The sequence below is a fragment of the Gouania willdenowi genome, chromosome 20, assembly GCF_900634775.1.
Source record: "Gouania willdenowi chromosome 20, fGouWil2.1, whole genome shotgun sequence".
Taxonomy (NCBI): Eukaryota; Metazoa; Chordata; class Actinopteri; order Blenniiformes; family Gobiesocidae; genus Gouania; species Gouania willdenowi.
The window spans coordinates 10,495,928-10,517,415 of record NC_041063.1 but is presented as its reverse complement, the minus strand read 5'-3'; the positions used below and the strand labels follow the sequence as shown (position 1 = coordinate 10,517,415).

At 36.7% G+C, this 21,488-nt stretch overlaps 1 protein-coding gene across 3 annotated transcripts in view; it reads left to right on the top strand.

Annotated features, from left to right (window-relative positions):
* Positions 1-7,838: 7,838 nt before the first annotated feature.
* The window catches only part of plppr5b (phospholipid phosphatase related 5b), a 65,124-nt gene continuing 51,474 nt past the window's right edge, over positions 7,839-21,488 (top strand). For 2 of the 3 annotated variants that reach the window (XM_028435037.1, XM_028435036.1), the window contains exons 1-3: positions 7,839-7,953; positions 10,688-10,778; positions 20,218-20,406. In XM_028435037.1, coding sequence (XP_028290838.1) covers positions 10,716-10,778; positions 20,218-20,406 — 252 coding nt within the window. In that variant the 5' untranslated portion in view covers positions 7,839-7,953; positions 10,688-10,715. Of the gene's footprint in view, positions 7,954-10,687; positions 10,779-20,032; positions 20,407-21,488 lie in introns of those variants that run through there. The other variant, XM_028435038.1, reaches the window with a different exon arrangement.

Genomic DNA, 21,488 nt, shown 5'->3' with positions numbered 1-21,488 from the left:
TTGAATGAAATAAATAAAGGAATAATACAAATGAAGAAGAAACCTATTAATTTAAATTCTGGTTCTATAGTAAACAATTCAAAACTGCATAATAGTTCTTTTTCTTTTTAAAAGTGCAACTGAAAATGTATTTTGTGCCTTAACAATTGGACTTTTAAAAAAAAAAAATAAATAAAAACAGTCATTTTACTGTGATTAGGTCAGATATTTGTTTAGACCAGCAGAGGGCGCTGGTAACCCAGTGGTCGGTTAGCATGCAGTTATTCCACCAGTGAAGAAGAGAAGCTATGCTAGTAGACAGAGCTAATAGAAAAACATGACTTTTACAGATATTCACGTAATATTACAGATATTCTTTCGGTGCTAAAGGAGTAAAGAATCATTTATGAGCATGTTTAACAGTAAATGGCGGCCAGAAAGAAAATAGTAGCAGATTCCGCCTGTCACGTCCGCTTCTGGAAGGATTAATATATAGCGCCCTCTGCTGTTTAAAAAAAGTACTGCGATTCAATTTTCAGAGCATTGATGTGAACCGTGGTACCTATGAATCGATTTTTAACTGCCTTACGATTAATCGTTACATCCCTACTCAAAACACATTAAGTTGTTGTTTTTATTTTTTGAAAAGTGCCAGTTCTCGAATGTAATGTATTTATAAATGTTTATTTCTGTGTTTTTAGCTTAGTGATCATTTCCTGGAAAGTTGCACCAGTAAATTGGAGAAGGTGCTAGCTCTGACAGATGCCATGTTGGAAGATAGGGTGTTTTACAAGATGCCAGAGAGGGACACGGCCATCTTGCACATGACAATGTGGAACATTGAACAGCAGATGAGGGCGCTTCTTGGAGAGAATAAGGTGTGCCCGTTGGTGAACGCTGATCACATTCAAATCCAGATTGCTGACATGGTGGAGGAAGTCCTTTTTTTAAGGAAAGCGCTTTAAATAGCAGGAGGAGACCCAAAAGGTCAACACTGAGCTCCAGGACAAAAACAATCAGCTCAATGACCTCCACATCAACAAAATCATCAATGAGATAAAGATGGATTGGGTGTATCTGGAAGGGAAGGACAATAAAACCCTCACTTTAAAAAATGCCAACCAAGCCCTCACTGAGAAGAACCATGAAATGCAGAAGAGCATGTGTGAGAAACAGGTGGAGCTGATAACTGTGAAGGCAATCCTCACCGATTACCACGAGGCTACAGTGAGTTCACTCTCATCAGAGATAGAGTCTCTAAAATCTGCTCTGCACGTCCGGCAGAAAGATGCTGCTGAAGCTTCAAAACAGCTTCAGGGCAGTGACGAGACGATCCACCAGTTGAAAACATCTGCTGAAGTAAACATGGCCGAATCTAATAGACTCTGGAGCAGAAAGCTGAAAGTTTTGCAGCAGCAGGTGGCTTCAGAGAAGAAAGCTGTCTTTTTGAACTCCCAGGAAGAGATAAACCAACTCCAGACACAAATCCCTGCAGGATCTTCTTCAGAGCCAAACCCAGCAGGTCATTGATTTCCAAAAGCAGCTTGTGGAGGAAAAACAATCGTTGGCCAAAGCTGTTGAATCCCACAAGAAGGCCATGGATGTCTCCCGTGCACAATGGGATGAGTGGTGGTGCACCAGGGAGGAGGAGATGTAAACTTAAATGTTCAACCTCCAGAACCAGCATAAACAGAGGATGAATGTACTTTTGCAAGAACAGCAGGAAGCTAAAAAGACAGTTATTGCAGAGTGGGAAGCTCTGACTAACAGGAATGCTAAGAACCTGACAAAGATTTCAGCTTTGGAAAGTCAGTTCATCAGGACTCAGGCAGAGTGGAGTGACAAGTACAATACCCTGCAGCAGCAACACCTGTCAATGAGTAGAGCAACAGAGATGAGAGAAGAGGACGCAACAGCAAATGGAGGTCCTGGACAAAAAGAACATTGAACTCCAGGAGCTGGCCTTCAAAACAGATAAAGAAAAGGCCAGAGTGAGGAAGGAGCATAAAAAGGAGAGAGGGAGGTCTCCAAGAAGAGTCAAGGGGAGCTGAAAGAGCAAAAAATGCTAAAGACAGACTTTCTTTTTCCAATAACTGGCAAGAAAATCATCTTGCATGTAAATAAGTAGGCAAAGTTGTTTGTTGTTCTTGTTGTAAAATATCATAAACATGCAATTATTTCACTGCTACGCCGATGACGCTCAACTCTACCTTTCTACAAAAACAATCTGCCTCTCTGAAATAAAATCATGGATGATTACTGCAAGATTTTTTTTCACCCTACCTTTTTTTCTCAACCCCCGACATTGGGGCAACTGACGCAAGACGTGATTGGCCGAATTACCCACTAGACAGTAATGAGGTAACAATATCTAAATCTCACGGTTCTGTATAATTTCGGTATTAACTTCACGGTACGATAATTATTCAGAGCCAGAAATGCAATGGGACTAATAATTTGCAGAATAATTTCTTTCAATGTTTTGGCCAAGAATTTTCAATTTGGTTTATCCCTAAAGAAACTCCACAGCGTCATGTTCATTTCAATCCGAAAAAGGAAACAACATCACAATAAAATGCTGTCTGCCCGCTGTTAAAATGTTGTTATCATCCAGGGATTTTTGCTTATTTCTGTAATATTTCATCTGCACTGTGATGTAAGTTAGCCTATCAGAAAATGGATGGATGTGTTGTAAGTTATAACCATCCAGTCTTTTAAAAGCTCTTCTTAGGGAGGTTTAAAGACAGAAACAAATCATGTTTTAGGGAAATATAAATATTTCAGCCAGAAGGCTGCAGGATGCAGGTTAACTGCATTTGTTATTCTAGGGAATCATTTTCAGCAATAACTATTGGCACACATCAGTTACATTGCTTTAATATAGTGATACTTAGAGTAAGTTACTGATTCTATTTTTAACAGGTAACTTGAAATCTTCCCACCCTGGCAGTATGTGTAAGAATTACTGCAGCAATCGTGGAAATCCTTAAAACGTTCTGTATATTAGAATAAAGCAAACTAAATCTTTTTGTCATAGTAGCGGCAACTTATTCCTATTTCTCAACCAATAATATAACCAAAACATCGCACACATAAGAATGAAAACTACAAGTCACATGCCTGTCTACGTGCATGCAGCTGCTATATACAGACCCTTTCCAAAAAAAATTTGAATATCATGGAAGAGTTGTTTAATTTCCCTAATTCCATTCAAAAAGTTAAACTTTCAGAGTAGTGGAAGTAAATGGTGATTTCTTCACTGTATTCTATTTTTTTTTTATTCCTGTTTTCGTGGGTTTCATGAGCTGGAAGCCCAAAATATGTAAAAAATAAACAAGTAAATACTTGAAATTGTTTAAATTGTGGGCCCTGAATCTATGATCTTTGAAAGTTTAACTTTTTGAATGAAATTATGGAAATTAAACAACTTTTCCATGATATTCTAATTTTTTGGAAAGGGTCTGTAAGTTGTAACCTTAGCAAATGTGGGACTCTAGTGGTAGGGAGTTGAAGCAAATCGATAATGTTATATATAGAGTAATATGTTGCACATAACAGTATAAAAACTGTTTACAATTGTAAAGCATGTGAATATTTCATTACATGTCAAACTATTGTTTATTAGTTGTCTACACTTAACTTAGGTCTTATGGAACTAATCAAATCCTTGATTCAAAGGGTCATACCAGCCTGTCATTGCCCGATCCTGTTAGATCTCGGAAACTAAGTAGGTCTGGGCCTGGTCGGTAGGAGGACGGGAGACCACTGAGAATTCCAGGTGCCACAGTGGGGTGGCAGACACCTCAGTGGTATCTGTCATTGTGTCCTTGGGCAAGGCACTTCACCCGCATTGCCTAGTATGAATGTCGTGCGTGAGTGAGTGAGTGTTGGTTGTGGTCAGAGGGGCCGATGGCGCACTTTGGCAGCCTCGCCTCCGTCAGTCTGCCCAGGGGCAATAGTAGTTTATCACCACTAAGTGTAGAATTAAAGAATAATCCCTTAATTCTGTAAAGTGTCTTTGAGTGTCCAAAAAAAGTGTTACATAAAATTGATGCATTATTATAAAGTAAATATTTTTATTTAGCTGAATGGGGATTCATTCAGTGACCACTTAGTCACTTTGCCTAAAAATAAATGGGAGATGCAGTATTACTATCTTATAGGGATGTAGCAATTCACTCAACTCCCGATACAATTCGATTCACGATACTAGGTTCACGATACGATTCTCTCACGATTTATTTTACAAAATGGGACTGTAGACAAATTTTTTTTTTGGGAAAAAAACTAGAAAATACTGTACTATTTTCCTTTTATTTTTCATTGTCAAAAGAATTCCTTGATAAACAATTCAAAACAATGCAATTTAACTAAAAATAAATCTTGAATGAAATAAATAAAGGAATAATACAAATGAAAATGAAGCCTATTAATTTAAATTCTGGTTCTATAATAAACAATGTAAAACTGCATAATAGTTCATTTTCTTTTAAAAGTGCAACTGAAAATGTATTTTGTGCCTTAACAATTGGACTTTAAAAAAAAAAAAAAAAAAAAAAAAACACATGTCAGACCCACGCGCAGAGACAGAATTAGGCACTAGGCAGGTGTAATGTTCAAAATTGGAATCCATTTTAATGACAAAACCCCAAAAGAGGCACAAGAAGAACCAGGGAGCAAAGTGAAAAACACATCAGCACACAAGGAGATATACGTTCACAATGATCCAAACACTAAATAGTGAGGGAGGCCTGATTGGGAACGGGCCACACCAGGGTGGAAACCATGAGGCAGCTAATCACTCACAACCCAAACTTACTGACATCACTGGGAGGTGGAGACACAAGCAGGAATATCTGGGAACACAACGACAAGAGTTCAAACATGAAACTAGAACTATAATAACTAAACAGAACCAACAAAGACGTACAGAACAAAAAGAGAACTGTAAGGGCTACAGACAAAAACACTAAACAGAACCTGACAATTTCAATCTACATGTATAATGTATTTATTGATTGAAATTGAAATTCTCCCTGCTCCTCTCTGGACATGGCATATAACAATGTTGAATATTCCTTGTGAAAAAAGTGTGATCTTTGCCATGAGTGAATAAAAAACAAAATCAAAAAAATGAATAATTAAATAAATAGTATCATTGCTTGATTAGATAGGATGATACAGTATATTGTGCAACAAGATATTGTGATATTAAAACGTCACACAATGTTTTCAGATATTCGAATTCAGTTAAATAAAAAGCATGGTTATTTTCTCAATGGCAACTTTTTTTGTCTTTTTGTTTCCCTTCCAAAAATACTGTATCATATCGTTACCACGATACACTGAACAAAAATATAAACGCAACACATTTGTTTTTGCTCCCATTTTTCATGAGCTGAACTCAAAAATCTAAAACATTCTCTATAAACACAAAAGACCTATTTCTCTCAAATATTGTTCACAAATCTGTCTAAATCTGTGTTCGTTAGCCTTAAGGCACACCTGTGCAATAATCATAATAAACTGTCTAATCAGCATCTTGATATGCCACACCTGTGAGGTGGGATGGATTATCTCCGCAAAGGAGAAGTGCTGACTAACACACATTTACACACATTTGTGAACAATATTTGTGAGAAATAGGTATTTTACATACTTTTTGCTTGTTATAAGCCATTTTGTGAATTTCTGTTGTCCTTTTGTGTATTCTTCCTGTAAACATGTTTGTCTTTTGGAGTCACATTGTGTATTTGCATTGTCATTTTCGTGTATGCTGTACAGACTTTTAATAGTGTCTGCCTCTGATTGTTGACGCCTCTCGGGCTGATTTAGTGAGCTAACGCTAGCTAGTTAACTCATAATTTGATATTACAGTTACAGTTGAATATCTTAATGTGTCATCATGTCAGCTATACATAGACTGAGTTTAGTAATCAGTGTTTACTTAATTTTAAAATTAGCTCCATAAATTGCTTGAAATTGTAGCATTATAGACTACCTTTTAACTGTATATATTGCCATGGCAACGAAAAGGAAACTCACTTCAGTTAAAAAATGAAAGTACAAGGGATCCTCTTTTGAGCTGTCACAGCTTGAGCAATTTAAAACATTCCCCATGTATTCAAAAGTGTAAACCTTCTTTAAACCACAAATACCTAACCTCACCTGTACAATCTTTTCCAAAAATTGAACAAAACCGAAAATAAACAGTAAGTTTACAAAAAAAAAGTATGTCAACGAAAACATATGCAGCTAACGCGATTCAAAACGCGCAGCTTTATTTTGAAGGCGAGCTGTATCTGTTTCTGGTTGTCAACTTCCTTGGTTCAATTTTCATTGACATGAACAACCAATAAATTGTTTTGTAAAGCTGAGTAAAAACTTAAAAAAGTGACTCCATTCAGGTGTCTTTGATCTCTGAACACTCTGCTGATCGCTTTGATTGTCAGGAGATCAAAGTGGAATAGTTGTTTGAATAAATAAAACTTTATACATATTGTTCAAAAAGAAGACACAAATAATCTTGGTGGAATTACTACACGGAAGCAAGGAAACTTCAAAGCGGTCAGCAGACGCCTCTGACAAAGGCTGGCAGATGACAGTCAAAACATGTCAGGAGATCAAAATGGATTTATTTACTAAAGAACTGTCTGAAGCCTAAACATATTATTCAAAAAGAAGACAAAAAGAATCTTGTTGGAATTATAGTAGAAATCTACTTACCTCTTGCTCCATCTCCATTGCTGTCATATTTTATTCTCCCTGATGTTGTTCACTCATTGTAGTGTTGTTTGTACTTTATTATCCCGCAAATATCTCGTATTATAATGTATTAATAATTAAAAGATAGATAAATAAAAACATTCATCTGTCTCTAAACTGAAAGCCACATGGGTGAGCATGAAAAATGTAAAGAAAATATGTAATGAAAATAAAATGTAAATAACAGGAACAGTAAATATGCAATGTGTTGACTTGTATATATAAGTATATTAAATAAACAAATGCACTTCATATACCCATTTATTTTTTTCATTTAGGCTGTATTATAATTTAGGAATTAGGGCTGGGCGATATGATGAGATTCAATATATATTTAGTTTTCTATTTTGGCGATATATAGAAAACTACAATATTGCATATATCATAGCTTTTTTTTAATCAAAAATGGGAATTCAAATGAATTCAAATGGGGTCGTCTGAAATTTCTAGTAAATTATTTAAAAAATAATAATAATTTGATTAAAATTAAAACACCACATACAATCTCAAACAACTGTATTCTATACGTTCATTCCTCAAATATAAATCGAGTTAAGAAAATGCAATATAAAAATTCAATAATTAAATTGTTAATCAACAATTTGAATTTATATTTTTTGAATTTTTATTATTTTCATAAAAACACAATCACAAATAACTGTACTGTATACTATGACTTCCTCAAATTTGTATTATTATTATTATTATTATTATTATTATTATTATTATTATTATTATTATTATTATTATTTGTATTAAAAAATTTTATTCTCTGGGGACATTTTTCTAAGGGTTTAACAAGGTTTTTGTCAAATGTAAGGTTTTGTTTGGTTTTTTAAACGCAACTTTAGTTTCCACTGTCTTCTTGTCACCTGAGTAAGTAATAAATTAGTAATCCTAGGCTGTGTTTTCATTTGAAGTGCGTGTTGTATTAAGATTTCCGACACCACTTGAAGGTAACACTTCATTAGAGCGCCATAGGGTCAAAACAACGCATGCGCTCTGGTAGACGCAGCGCTGTACAAGTTGACCTGTCCTCCTGTTGTTCATGTGGGTTACAGTAGTTAAAATATATATATTAAAAAAAAAAGATTCAGGCTAACAACAGCGGATAACAGACACCTCCAGGCTCCGAGCTCACAGAGCAAGCCGACAGAAAGCCCTCACCAAGCCGCTATAAAACCGCTGCTGCCACCGGAGCTGTCCAAGGTAGCACGACCTGCACTTCTTCATTTCTCCTGTTACTATAGTCTGCACCTCTCCTTCAGCTCACACTACATTAACTGTCTACACGTTTACTGTTATTTCATCTACTTCAGAATTCAAAAAGGTTCCATGCAAGTAAAAATAAATGAATTTTAAAATCAAAAAATGTAAAATAAATAAATAAAATAAATAAAATAAATAAAATAAATAAAATAAATAAAATAAATAAAATAAATAAAATAAATACAAAATTACACAATACTAAAGAATGGATTAGGGCCAAATTTCATGGAGGAAATAATTTGGGACAAATCAAGAATAAAGTCAAAATGTCAAGATTAAAGTTGAAATTTCAAGAATAAAGTTTAAATATAATGTCGAGACTAAAGTTCAACATTTCAAAAAATTTTAATAAAATAATGTTGTGATAAACGCCCTGTCCAGGGTGTACCCCCGCCCAGCGCCCAATGAGAGCCGGAAATTGGCACCGGCAGACCCCAGCGACCCCGATGAACGAGAAAATTAGCGGGTTTGAAGATGGATGGATGAATGGATGGATGTTGTGGTAAAAGTTGAAAGTTTGCTAATTGAGTCAAATCTACGGAAGCAGACTAGGAAAATGAATTTTTGCTAAAACAAAAAAAAATTAAAATCATTTTTGGACACGTGCTTTATTTGTTTATTGGATTAGGTTAGGGTTAGGGTTATAATCTCAGTACGGAGGTAAACTCAGTACATGACACCGTAATAATACATTAGCCATTTATTTGTAGGCAAAGTCTCTAAAATTTTATGTTAGACTTATGTGGTCACTGAATAAATCCCCATTCAGCAAAAAAATAAGTAACTAAAAAATTACTTCATACCGTTTGAATCAATGATTTCATTAGTTCCATAAGACTTAAAATGTTTAGTGTGGACAACTAATAAAACTAATAAATCATTATGTAAAGAACTATTCACACGCTTTACAATTATAAACGGTTTTTATATTGTTGTGTGCAACATGTTACTCATATTCAACATATTACTCCATATATTATCAATTACATAAGTGTTTGCAATGCTGGTAATTTGTGGTCACAACTTTACACAGGGAGGTAGTCTAATAATGTAGTTTAGTAAAGTCATCTAGCACTTTCTACAATATCTGTTTTAAATAAATATATTCATCCATTTCACTACACATACCCACATTGGGATGTTTCTAATGAAACACAATATTGATTTTTTTGTCACTGAAAATCATTTGGTGATGCACCTTTGAAAAAAATGTCCAGTTAATGAATATAATAGTTACTAAAATGTTGCTTGTAATGCACTATTGGTTGGTCACTCAGTGTTTGCTGAGCCAATAATTCAGCACATTTGAATCTTTGAAAACAGGCTGAATTATTATATATAATCTTCATGATTAAAAAGCAGCAAATGAAGCTATCGCATCACCATCTGCTTGTCATTCTATTTTCACCATTAAACCTTAATTTAATATGGCCCTACTTTGATATACTGTTTCATCTGATGTTCAAACAGAAATAACTGTAATGTTTTTTTTCTACCTTTTTTTTTTTTAATTTAATTTAATTTAAATATGCAGAAACGTGGCTTTAAAATTGTGTCAACAGGTTATTATTTAACAGGCCTGTTTAGAAGCCAGTGCAGTAGCTTTGATCAGACTGGGACACAATAGGGGTCAGAAATCAATCTACAATAATCAATGACATAACAAAAAAAAAAAAAAAGGATTAAGTGAAAAAACACAATTTTTTATTTTACATCTCTGAAAGACAATAAATTGAAAAAGTGTCACTATTTTAGTGCAATATTCCAGTAAACAATATATTGGTTCCTTAAACAAACAGTGACAACATTTCTGTGAAGCCGTACCTGCACATTTTAGTGAAAAAGCAGAAAAGGTTTCAAAAAAAATAAATAAATAAATAAAATTTGATACCTATCGATAATCGATCTTGCAAAAAATATCGCGATACATCGCAGTATCGAGATATCGTCACACTTCAAGGACACAATATGTGTTATAGCAGTAGTTCATTACCTAGCTTCTAAACCAGAGCCCAAATTAAGAAATAATTCATATCATTTTTTTTTTTTTTTTTTTTTAATTAAAAACCTGGTGCAGTTTGAGTTTTAGATAATACAGAATATTGGAAACATAAACCTGAGTAATTGCAGGATTAATAAGTCTACCAGGAGGTGATGCTAAAGAGGGAAATATAAGCTCCTGTACATTTTATTAGAAAAGCCATACAGTGCATCTTGGGAACACATAGTAATATTAGATAATAGGATTATTAGACTCAACTCCTCCAGGCACCAAGAAAGTCCAGCTGCTGAGAAATATGTCTGAATTTATTAAAGACGTGATATTTAGTCCCTGGATCTTTTCCTACCAATACTGAGTCAAAGTAAAATAAATCAGTGTTTAAGAAACAGTTTTTAATTACAAACTCAAAGTAAACAGTATTTCTAAAAATAATAAAAAATCAAAAAGGAAAGTTATTATTATGACTTTTATTATGACTTAATGGGATTACTTAGTAAATAACGGAGATTGAAAAAGATTACAATAAAAAGGTTTATACAAAACATTTCATTTAGATTTTTTTTAATTGGCTGATATTAGAAACATTGTGTGAATACCCCCTTCAAAATAAAAGCACAGGGGGGGGACAAAAATGCTCTCATGGTCTAACTTTTATTTTCATTTTCATTACAGTTTGAATTTACTGAAAGAATAAACCAACATGCCACCAAAGCACCTCAGCAGAAGAATGAGGAGGAAGTCGTGCACAACATTGGCATTAGAGGTGAGATTTAAAAAAAAAAAAAAAAATATATATATATATATATATATAGAGAGAGAGAGAGAAAGAGAGAGAGAGAGAGAGAGAGAGAGAGAGAGAGAGAGAGAGAGAGAGTTAATTTTAAAATATGTTTACATATTTATGCAACAAAACAGATCTACACACTTGGATCAATGCATGTAGAGAATTTAATAAGAGGACTTTCATCAGCAGGGTCACAATAAACAGGCTTATATAATACAGGCAATCAGTCACACCTTTGCTCCACCACTCCTGATCACGTGGGAGATGTAGTTCAGAAGCAGAAGGGGGAGGAGTTTGTAGTTCTGACTGCGCAGCAATTAATAAAGTAAATAAAGGAAGCATTATAGAGAATAGAGATCCATCAGAATAAATGCTACACAAAAACCCCTTTTACCAAACACTGTAAGAATGTCAATGGCCTAGAAATAATGATTGTCAAGGTCGATGCACTGTGACACTGTTTACTGTTTTTTGCGATATTGTTTTTATTTCTTTGTTCTTACAAAAAAAACAAACAAAAAAAAAACGAATAAATATCAAGTATTAAAAAAAAAAAAAAAAACTGAAAAATGTTAAGACAATAATCCTGGATAACTATATTAAATGCCTTCCGCGACCCTGACAAATGCAGCAACGCGGTCAGAAAAAAGTGTTAGAGCAACAGCAACTACTGCCCACTATAGAACTCTTGCCATTTTTGCCCTGCTGCATAAGGTGTATCTTTTATTTTTAGTCTTTTAATGACTTACATATTCCTGAATATTCTGTTCTATAACCTTAAAGTTGTGTTCTGCTATAAAAATCTATATATGATTATCATCATTTTATTTTAAATGCATATAAAACTAAGAATAAATAGCCTACTAAGTTGTTCTGTGCAATTATAAATGTTGAAAAATGCTTTGTAGTCATACAAATTATTGATTTTGGAAGCATAATTCTAGAAACCTGTTGTGTGCTTCGTTTTTAATGAAATGCTTAATATTGTGTATCTCATGATACTCTGGCTAGGACCACTGGAGGGCGCTGCCTGTACATTCTTTTAAGGGAACATTCAAAATGTAATGTTTGCTTCATTTTGGTCCAACCTTGTTCTGATCACACATTTAGTTCATGCTCTGCTCAGAGAACAATGTCAGTGAGAAAATTATTGCTGACGTGGGGCTTTTCTAGTAATGATTCTAGGAATCAATTGCTAACTGAAAATATCTTTAAATTCCACAGCTTGAGACAAAAAAAGGAACCCAACATTTTTTTTAAAAAAAATACAGAATTCTGAAGACAACATGAGACTAGGAAGATTTAACTGTTGGCACCTGAAGAAGCCGTGGTTCTCAAACCTGTTTGGCTCAAGTACCCCCTTTTTGTTTTTTTTTTCTGAATTCAAGAACCCCCTTTGTCTGACTACAACATTAGAAAATTCTAATCAAAATTATTGAAATCATTATTTTGGGTGTGTTTTTGGTGTCATTTTGTTAATTTTGTTGTTGTTTGTCTGTTCTTTTTATTATTCAGCGTATTCTTCTCTTATTTTGTGTGTTTTTGTTGTCGTATGGTATTATTTAAATTCATTCTCTCTCACTGTGTATGTTTTTGGTGTCGTTTGGTTGTTTTTTTTTTTGTCATGTTGTATTACTCTCTGTCATTTGCATGTATTTTGTCGTGATCTTGTGTATTTTTCTCTCATTTAGTACTGTATGTCTTTGTTGTCGTTTTGTGTGTTGCTGGTAATAGTAAGTATTTTTCTCTCTTTGTGCATGTGTTTTTGGTGTCATTTTGTTTTGTTTTTTGTTGTTTGTCTGTTCTTTTTTATAATTGAGTCTATTTTTTCTCTTATTTTATGTGTTTTTGTTGTCGTTTTGTGAGTTGCTGGTAAAATTTACGATGATAATAATTTTTCACCAAAAACAAACATTATAAAACCCAAATAATTTCATTTGTTATATTCCTCTCTCTCCCTCTCTCAAGCACCCCCTGTAGTGCCATCACATACCCGTAGGGGTACGCGTACCCCCATTTGAGAAACTGATTTATGACAGTGTCTGAGGATGGCGTATAGAGAAGCCTATGCAGCCTGCAGCATCCTTCAGCATGACCTGATTTCTATGAAGTCAGTGCGAGCCTTGAGAGTCATGTTCTTGTAGGTCTTAATAACTCTCAGAAGAACGACTGCTGTACCAACAGAGCCAACCCTTGGCATAGATGCTTAGGGTATCCTATGAGACACGAATAGTTTACCTTCCCAATCATCTCCTTAGACTGCTCTGCTCCCTAAAAATTCCAACAAGTTCTTTTTGTCTTCCTTTTTGAATAATGCCTCCAAGTTTCATTTATTCAGACATTTTCAGGAAATGTACTTTGATCTCCTGACATGACTCGACTCTCAACTGCCAGTCTTCTTCAGAGGTGTCTGAATAAATGAAACCTTAACACGTGATTCACAAAGAAGACAAAAGGAACTTGTTGGAATTAAAACGCGGAAGTCAAGGAAACATCAAAGCCATCAGCAGACGCCAAGAAGACTGGCAGTTGACAGTCGAAACATGTCAGAAGATCAAAGTAAATTTTCTGAAAAACTGTTGTCTAAATCAGTGTTTCTCAAATGGGGGTACGGGTATGCGATGGAACTACAGGACGTACATGAGAAAGAGACTCGAAAATTAACAAATAAAAGCATTAAAAAATATGGGGATTTATGTTTTTTATTAGTCAAAAATGATAACCATAAGATTGATGATGAAAATTATTTTGATTAGAACATGAACTGAAAATATAAAGTTCAGTGTTGTTGGTCCCACACCAGGGGGGAGATGACCGTAAAATGATAAAAACTATAGAAATAAATCTATTCAGAAGGCACTAAATAAAATTTAATTACACTTATTTACAAAATGGGATTCTTTAAAATGTGTGTTATCACTCGTTCATTCCATCATTATGATCTATAGTGTATAATGTTGTAATCAGGCAAAAGGGGGGTACTTGGATTCAGAAATAAGAGAAAGGGGGCACTTGAGCCAAAAAAGTTTGAGAATCACTGATCTAAATAAATGAAACCAAGAGATATCATATTGCTCTGCTCCCAAAAGCAGACGTTCTTTGACAATGATTGCACTAATGCTGCAAGTGCAGCAGAAAGAGGATGTGATGCAAGAGTGCTAAATGGTTCTAGCTGGCAATGAGTACTGGGATAAGATCCTCTGACCCGTGGTCTGACCATCTGCTGTTAGTGTAAACTCTGTGTCACAGAAATGATGATGAACCTTGACACAGTTCTTGTCTCTAACGTTTGCTCGTACGTCACCAGGATAACTGATGTTCACTGCGTTAAAGTGACGGTTGTTGTTTTTGTTTTTAAAGCACAGCTGCATTATTTATGTTCAACATAATATAATTCAAGTTCATAAATCTGTGACTGAATGAATTACACTTCGGAAAATCCCCAGACTTTTGTAAATAGTAGTTTGTGTGTCTCAGCTGTAAACAAGGGGGCTAAACAAGTTCGGATGAACTACGGCCAGGCCCGCGGAATGTCTCCGCGCCGAATAGCACGTGCCACGTTCCCGAGAATTCAGTCAAATGACTCGGTTCCACTGAGTAAAAAAAAGTCTGCGAGAGGCTCTTGACATCCGCTCAGAGAATATCCATGTCAAATTACAGCCTGATTCCATGAGCATTAACAGAGTGCCCCCGTGGCACATACGAGTAATGGGCTCCATGAATCAGTATCATCAACTGTCGCAATATTTGATTCACAAATGAATTAGAAAACAACTTTAATGGAAATTGCCTTGGGCCCCTAATCGAATTGTCTGAGGTATAATCTTAATCTACGTTGAATAACCTTTGAAATGATATACCACACGACTATGTTCCCATAAATTTGTAAATTACCGGAAATGGGGGTCGGCCCCTGTGCCTCATTTAGAAAAAAAAGGGCTCTGAGCGTCTCATCATATTCGAAAAATGGGGCCCCCGGGGGTCCCCATGGCACGTATGGGGTAATGGGCCCCATTTATATATTGGTATGTGCCAATGATTGGTAGCACCAACTGACGTAATATTTGACTCGCAAATAAATTAGAAATAAACATTTGGTTTTTTTTGGGGGCCCCAAATCAAAAATCGGGCTCCGATCTTCGATGTGTACACGTCCATAGATTACACCTACCAAATTTCAGACCGATCCGGTCCCGAATAACAGAGGACTACACAACAACAACAACAACAACAACAACAACAACAACAAAGTGAGTGGCATTTTGAGTCTGGTAGCCTGGCCTAAAAAGAAAGAAAGAAAGAAAAAAGTGCTTTTTTTTTTTAACTTGAGATCAAAGTGAGCAATAAATACTTCCACTGCAATTTACCAACTAATCATGACTGATGCAATAAGCTACCCTGCAGGACCAACACATTTTTTTTTCTTCTTTTAAGTCCACGATTCATATTGAGGCTATTTTCTCGTTTAAGTTTTATTGGAATGCTGTGTTAACATAAAACTAAAGGCAATTGATGCAAGTGTTTAATAAATAATGTTGTAAAACAACCCCTAAATTCATTAATCGCCTGTATCCAGGATTCAAGCACTATTACAAATACTGCCCCAAATCCTTAGCAGCTAATATGAAGAATAAGGAGTCCATGAGTCAAATTTAAATTTCAAGACTTGAGTATATCTAACATAATGTATTATTCGGTGATGGGAGCTCAGGTCAATGCTGGGACTTCAGCTGCAGGTCCTTCTTGCTTCTGGAAAAAGTAGTGCTTAACTTCCATGCTGCCTTGATCACAACGTTTTGATTAACATTTCTTAATCTAGCAAACAAGGAGTATAAGTAATGAATTTTATTGCTACTTTGCCCATTCACCCAATTGGTATTGCTACAATGACAAACACACTGGCAAACAAGGATAATCGATGGTTTCTTTAGTATTAGTTGTTTGGTCTGTAGGGCATACGTTGGCCTCGTGGTTAGCACATCCGCCTCATCGCAAGAAGGTCTTGGGTTCAAGCCCTTGGGTGAACACTTGGGTCCTTTCTGTGTGGAGTTTGCATGTTCTCGCCATGCCACGTGGGTTTCCTCTGGGTACTCCGGCTTATTCCCACAATTCAACAGTCACGTTGGATTGGAGTCCCTAACATGCCCGTAGGAGTGAATAGGAATGGTTGTCTGTGTGTCCCTGTTGCCCTGCGATGAACTGCAGAAAAGTAGAGGCGTGGCTTCTGGTAGAGTGAGAGAGACAGTGGGAGGAAGTGAAGCTGTTTAGGGTGGGACATTGAGACATTTCTCCGAAAACTCCGGATAGCAGCTTTAAGTACAGGGGGAGAAAAGCGCGCAGCCAAAAACAGCGCCGCAGGATTACTATTGCAACAACACATCATCAGTAGGGTAAAACTATCCTGTCTAACTAACCTGATTTTTTGACTTACGTGCATGGGGGAATAGACCCCATTGATGACTGTAGATAGGTACCAGCAGACCCCCGTGATCGTGAAAAAAAAAAAAAAAAGAACCAAGCAGGTCAGGGAAGTGGATGGATAAAACAACCCTAACATTCATTCATTGTCTGTATCCAGTTTATCCTATACAAGCACTACAAATACTGCCCCCAATCCTTGGCAGCTAATATGGGGAATAAGGTAGAGTCCATGAGTCAATCACACATAAACATCTGATAACTCCTGTGGCAAATGTATATTGGGTATATCTAATGCTTAATTTGTAAATCATCAGGTCCCAGAACACAGGTTGCGTGTTGTTCCGGCAGTAAGAGAAAGACGATAATGTCACAGAATAAAAACATTTTTAAACTAAATGGGCCAGTAATATCACGTGAACACAAACAACCAAGTAACCTAAATATTGAATAAAAGAATGATGAATCAGCATTAAAGAAGTACGGACAATCGCCCATTACAGAGCGCACCCATCGCTCTCTCTGAGTGACAGCTGTCAAAATCTGCCAGGTTTCAGCACCAAGGACAGCGCAAAATCTCTGCTAATTTAGCCACTTTGAACATTTACACCCAGGCCATAACTCATCTAATGAATCAGCAGCACAGCAGAAAATGAAAATATAACATGTGCTTACCTTTTATTTGTCCAATGTCCATTATGTTAGATATACCTTATAACACAATGTATCACTCTATTATGGGAGCTCAGGTCAATGCTTGTCTGGAAAAAGTGTTGAACTTTCATGCTACCTTGATCACAAAGTTTAGATTAAAATATATTAAAGGTATTGTGGACCATGTTTAGAAAAGAAATTCCCTCCACTTTTTGAAAAAAAATGAACATGCGCAACATGCCTACGTGTGCGGGAGAGCAAACACTCTTCCACAGCTCTGTTTACAAGTTGGTGTGGACATCGGTCATACAAGCTTACTGTACTTATTAAAAGAAGATTTGCACTTTTCCCACTATGTCAGACTCGCCACGGATAAGTGAAAATCCATTTCAAAGGACCCGGTGTGCACCAGGCAAAAATCGTCCACAATACCTTTAATATAACAAACAATACAACCAAATGACTTACATTTTATACTTTTTGACATAAAGATCTGACCCATATGAGTTCATTTATATGATTCCTCAGGCCAATATACAGAGATTCACAGTATCAATGCTCCGAGCGGGGCTTCCCTCCATAAATACCGCCAATGTAAGTTTGGAGGAGACTGACCGTCTTTCACCAGGTCATGTGACCTGTAGAATGCCTGGAGAACATTTCACTTTACGGCTGTCACGTGACCAAGCTCGGATATATGTATATAGTTCCCACTTGACGTCACAACATACGAGCATTTCCCGACCCGGGGCCATTGCTGTGGGAAGCTGAAACGAGTTAGCCTCTGTTGACAGCCAAAAGAGCACAATATGGTAGTTTTGTGTTGGGTTAATGATGCACTAATCGCCGCAATAGTTCAGATCCATAACTTCGGGATAAGGATTGGCTCTCAGGGCTGGGCTCGCACCATGGCTTCAGTCTATGGGCTGGAGGAGCAGCCGCCACCGTCGCACTCTTCTTCCCGCCGCGTCGGGCGCTCCCCCCTACTCCTTGGCCTCTCCGCCGTTGTCCCCCCCACTTCGCATCCCAGCTCTTAGAGCCAATCCTTATCCCAAAGTTACAGGTCAACTACTGTTAGCATACACAATCAAAAGATAAGGGAGGCTGGCCCGACTGACTGTTGATTTTTTGCGACAGTGCTGCGGCTCTTGTGGCCACGAGGCGCGCTTGCGTGAAAGTTACCGGTCTAGCGCCCCTAGTGTCTAGAGGTTACACTGTGTGCCTTTAAGTAATTAATTATATTGCCTCTTTCTTTGCCATTCACTTATTTGGTGTTTCTAAGACAAACACACTGGCATTCAAGGACAATCAGTGGTACGTGTTCATTGTGCATTTCTTTACAATATTTTTTAGTTTCAGTCAGTCTTGTAGTTTTATTTGGGCTTTTACTTTCGTCTTGTTTATTACCTATTTAGTAGTTCTCGTGTCTTTTCCTTTCCTTCCATGGTATCTGTTCACATAATGTGTGTGAGTAATTTTGTCATCCGTAGTTATTCACAAAGGTATCCCAGCTTATTACGATTACTACTTTTATGACTAAAGCCTCGTCCGTGCACACATTGCTCACTGGTTTGTCTGCAGTACTCAGTCTTCCCTATTGGCTTCAGTCTGATTTATTCAGTTGTTTATTCAGTATGTTCATCTTCTCAACCAACTCACATCCCCTGTTACTTCAATGTAATATCTGTTCAGCCTGACAGCATATTTCCACAGCAGAACCCAGAATCCTCGCGTGCACGACTTGATTTATAATTGTCACCCTTGTGAACATTATCTAAATCGCTAAAACTAGCATTTAATTAGGACCACAATTTGATGATTGCCTGTAATGTGAGAAAAATGTCTTTCCATGAGACCTGGTAAGTGCCGTGTAAGGAGACTGTGCTTTTTCTTACATGCACCACTTTTTTTTTTTTTTTTTTTGCATTGAAGAACAAGAGCCTGCAGCTACAACTTTCACATCACTGAGTAGCAAGGAGGACACTACATAAATTCCTTATGAAATGTGACATACCAAATAAGCATAGGCTTCTTTAAGCAGCTTTGAAATTTGATCCCCTATTGCTTTATTTCAAGCATGCTGGCAAAATTCAAACAGAGCTGCAGTTCACTTGAAACCAAGGAGACATCAGGCACATTAAGCTCTGAAAAAAAAAAAAAAAAAAAAAAACTTAGTGAAATCAGGCCTTACTATAGATATCTATGATCAGAATGTGTCAGTAATTGATTCAAAAATCTCCAGTTGGTTTAAAATGCTAGAGCAGATGTACTAACAACGGTTACTCGGACACGTTTGATTGGACAATGACTGTGGGCGGGGTTTTGCGAAAGGTCAATTGGCAATTACTTATACATGTAATATTGCACTGAAAGAGATTTAAAGGATATACAACATTATATTTCAACTTTATTGTCAAAATTTGAACTTTATTTTCGACATTTCGACAATTTATTCTCGACTTTCCCAAAAAAAATTGGCCCTAGTCCTCTTCCGTAGATTTGGCCAACCTTTGACTTTTATCATCATATTGTATCATGAGTTTATTTTCGAAATTTTGACTTTAATCTCAACATTTCAACTTTATTTTCAACATTTTGACAATTTACTCGTAACTTTCCTAAAATTATTTTCTCCATCAATATCGGCCCTAGTCCACTTAAGTAGATTTGGCCAACCTTCGACTTTCATCATGATATTGTATCATGAGTTTATTTTTTTAAACTTCGACTTTAATCTCGTCTTTTCAACTTTAATCATGACATTATTCTTGATTCGCTCAAAATTATTTTCTCCATCAAAACTGCCCCTAATCCACTTCCGTATGATGGGGATGCCTAACAACAATAAAAAGTCCTTAGAGTAGTAGAATAAAACCAGTGTAGAATCCAGAATGTCTGTCAGATCTGATGCTGCTCACTAATGTCTGCACTGAGCCTTTTATTCATGTCCCAATCTAATAAACAGAGCAGTGCATGTGTCGGGATATGATGCGCATAACTGTTCAAACACACAAAAAAAAAAAATAATAAAAAAAAAATAGATGGTTGTGAAATTGCTGTCGTCTGTTTCACTCACATGGCTGACACGCGTACGCGTCGCGCGCGCACGCACGGCCATATCAGTGGAGGAAGAGCAGAGCATATATAGTGAGCATAGTGAAGCATAGTGGAGCATAGTGGGGCATAGTGGAGCACATATAGTGGAGCATAGTGGAGCCGCACTGCGATGAGTCCGAGCAGCTGTGGAGGATGAGGAGGAGGAGACAGACGCGGAGGAAAGGACGACGTTGGCTTCTTTCTAAATACATGTCTGTCGCTCTCCATCTGCATCATGCTGTACTTCCAGCTGGTGATCATGGCCGGGACCGTCATGCTGGCCTACTACTTCGAGTACACGGACACGTTCGCGGTGCACGTGCAGGGCTTCTTCTGCTATGACACCACGTTCACTAAACCGTACCTGGGGCCGGAGGACAGCAGCGCCGTCCCGCCGTTCCTGCTCTACGCGGTGGTGTCCGGGCTGCCCACACTGCTGGTGAGTCTGTAAACTTCACCCAACACACACTCACACAGACAGTGTGTGTCCACCCTGGTGGGACCTGCATGGTCCACAGCAGGGGTGTCAAACTCATTTTAGTTCAGCGCAGGGGTCAATTCAGGGCCGGCTTTAGGTCACTCTGCGCCCTAGGCAAGAGTGGACTTTGCTGGGTGAGTTAGCTTTACACGGACTTTAAAGAGGATTCAACTTTTATTCTGAACGAAAGATGAATCTATATGATGGAAAAGTTGACATACCAACTAAAGCTGGAAGGACATATCCATGAAAAGAAGTGGACCGATGCCAACAACAATGAACTAGTTCAGGGGTTTTCAACTGGTCTCACCCTGGGACCCACTTTTATTTATTTATTTTTTTATTTTATTCAACCAAACACATAATATTTTTTTAAATAGCTGTTGAAAGCACATATAATCTTTTTTAAAACATAAATCTTCCTGTGCAACTTGCATGTCTGTTAAAAGTAGTTATTTTTGACGAGCTATCTGCAACCCACCCAGTACAGGTCCGCGACCGTCTTTTGGGTCCCGACCCACCAGTTAAGAATCACTGAACTCGATGACTTGAGAATACACTCAGGAAATGCCCTGACATATAACACCTTTTTATTATATGTTGTATTTCCTATGTTTTTTTTTTGTGTGTTTTGTTTTGTTTTTTCTTTGTTTTTTATCCATCTGTATTGCTTTTCTTACATTTACAAGTTGTTTGCATGTACAAAAAAGAAAAAAAAAAAAAAAGTGAATGTAACCATGTCGGAAATAAACTGAATAAATAATAATAAATAAAAATAAATAAATAAAAACAAAGTTTAAAAAAGAAAGAAAGAGGAATTAAAGCTCCCATGTAAATGTGAGTGTCTCAAAGTGTTTCTCCAGGCATAACTTCATGCTGGTGCATTGCTTTTCCCCAATGGTTAAAAAAGCAAAAGGCACTGGTAGTGGTACTTTCACATTTGTGGAATGGAGTTCAACTCCCTACAGTGTCCTTGCTAAAAGCATGAAAAAGCTACTTAACCTCCCACTTTTCTATAACAATACATAGTGTACTTCCTACAT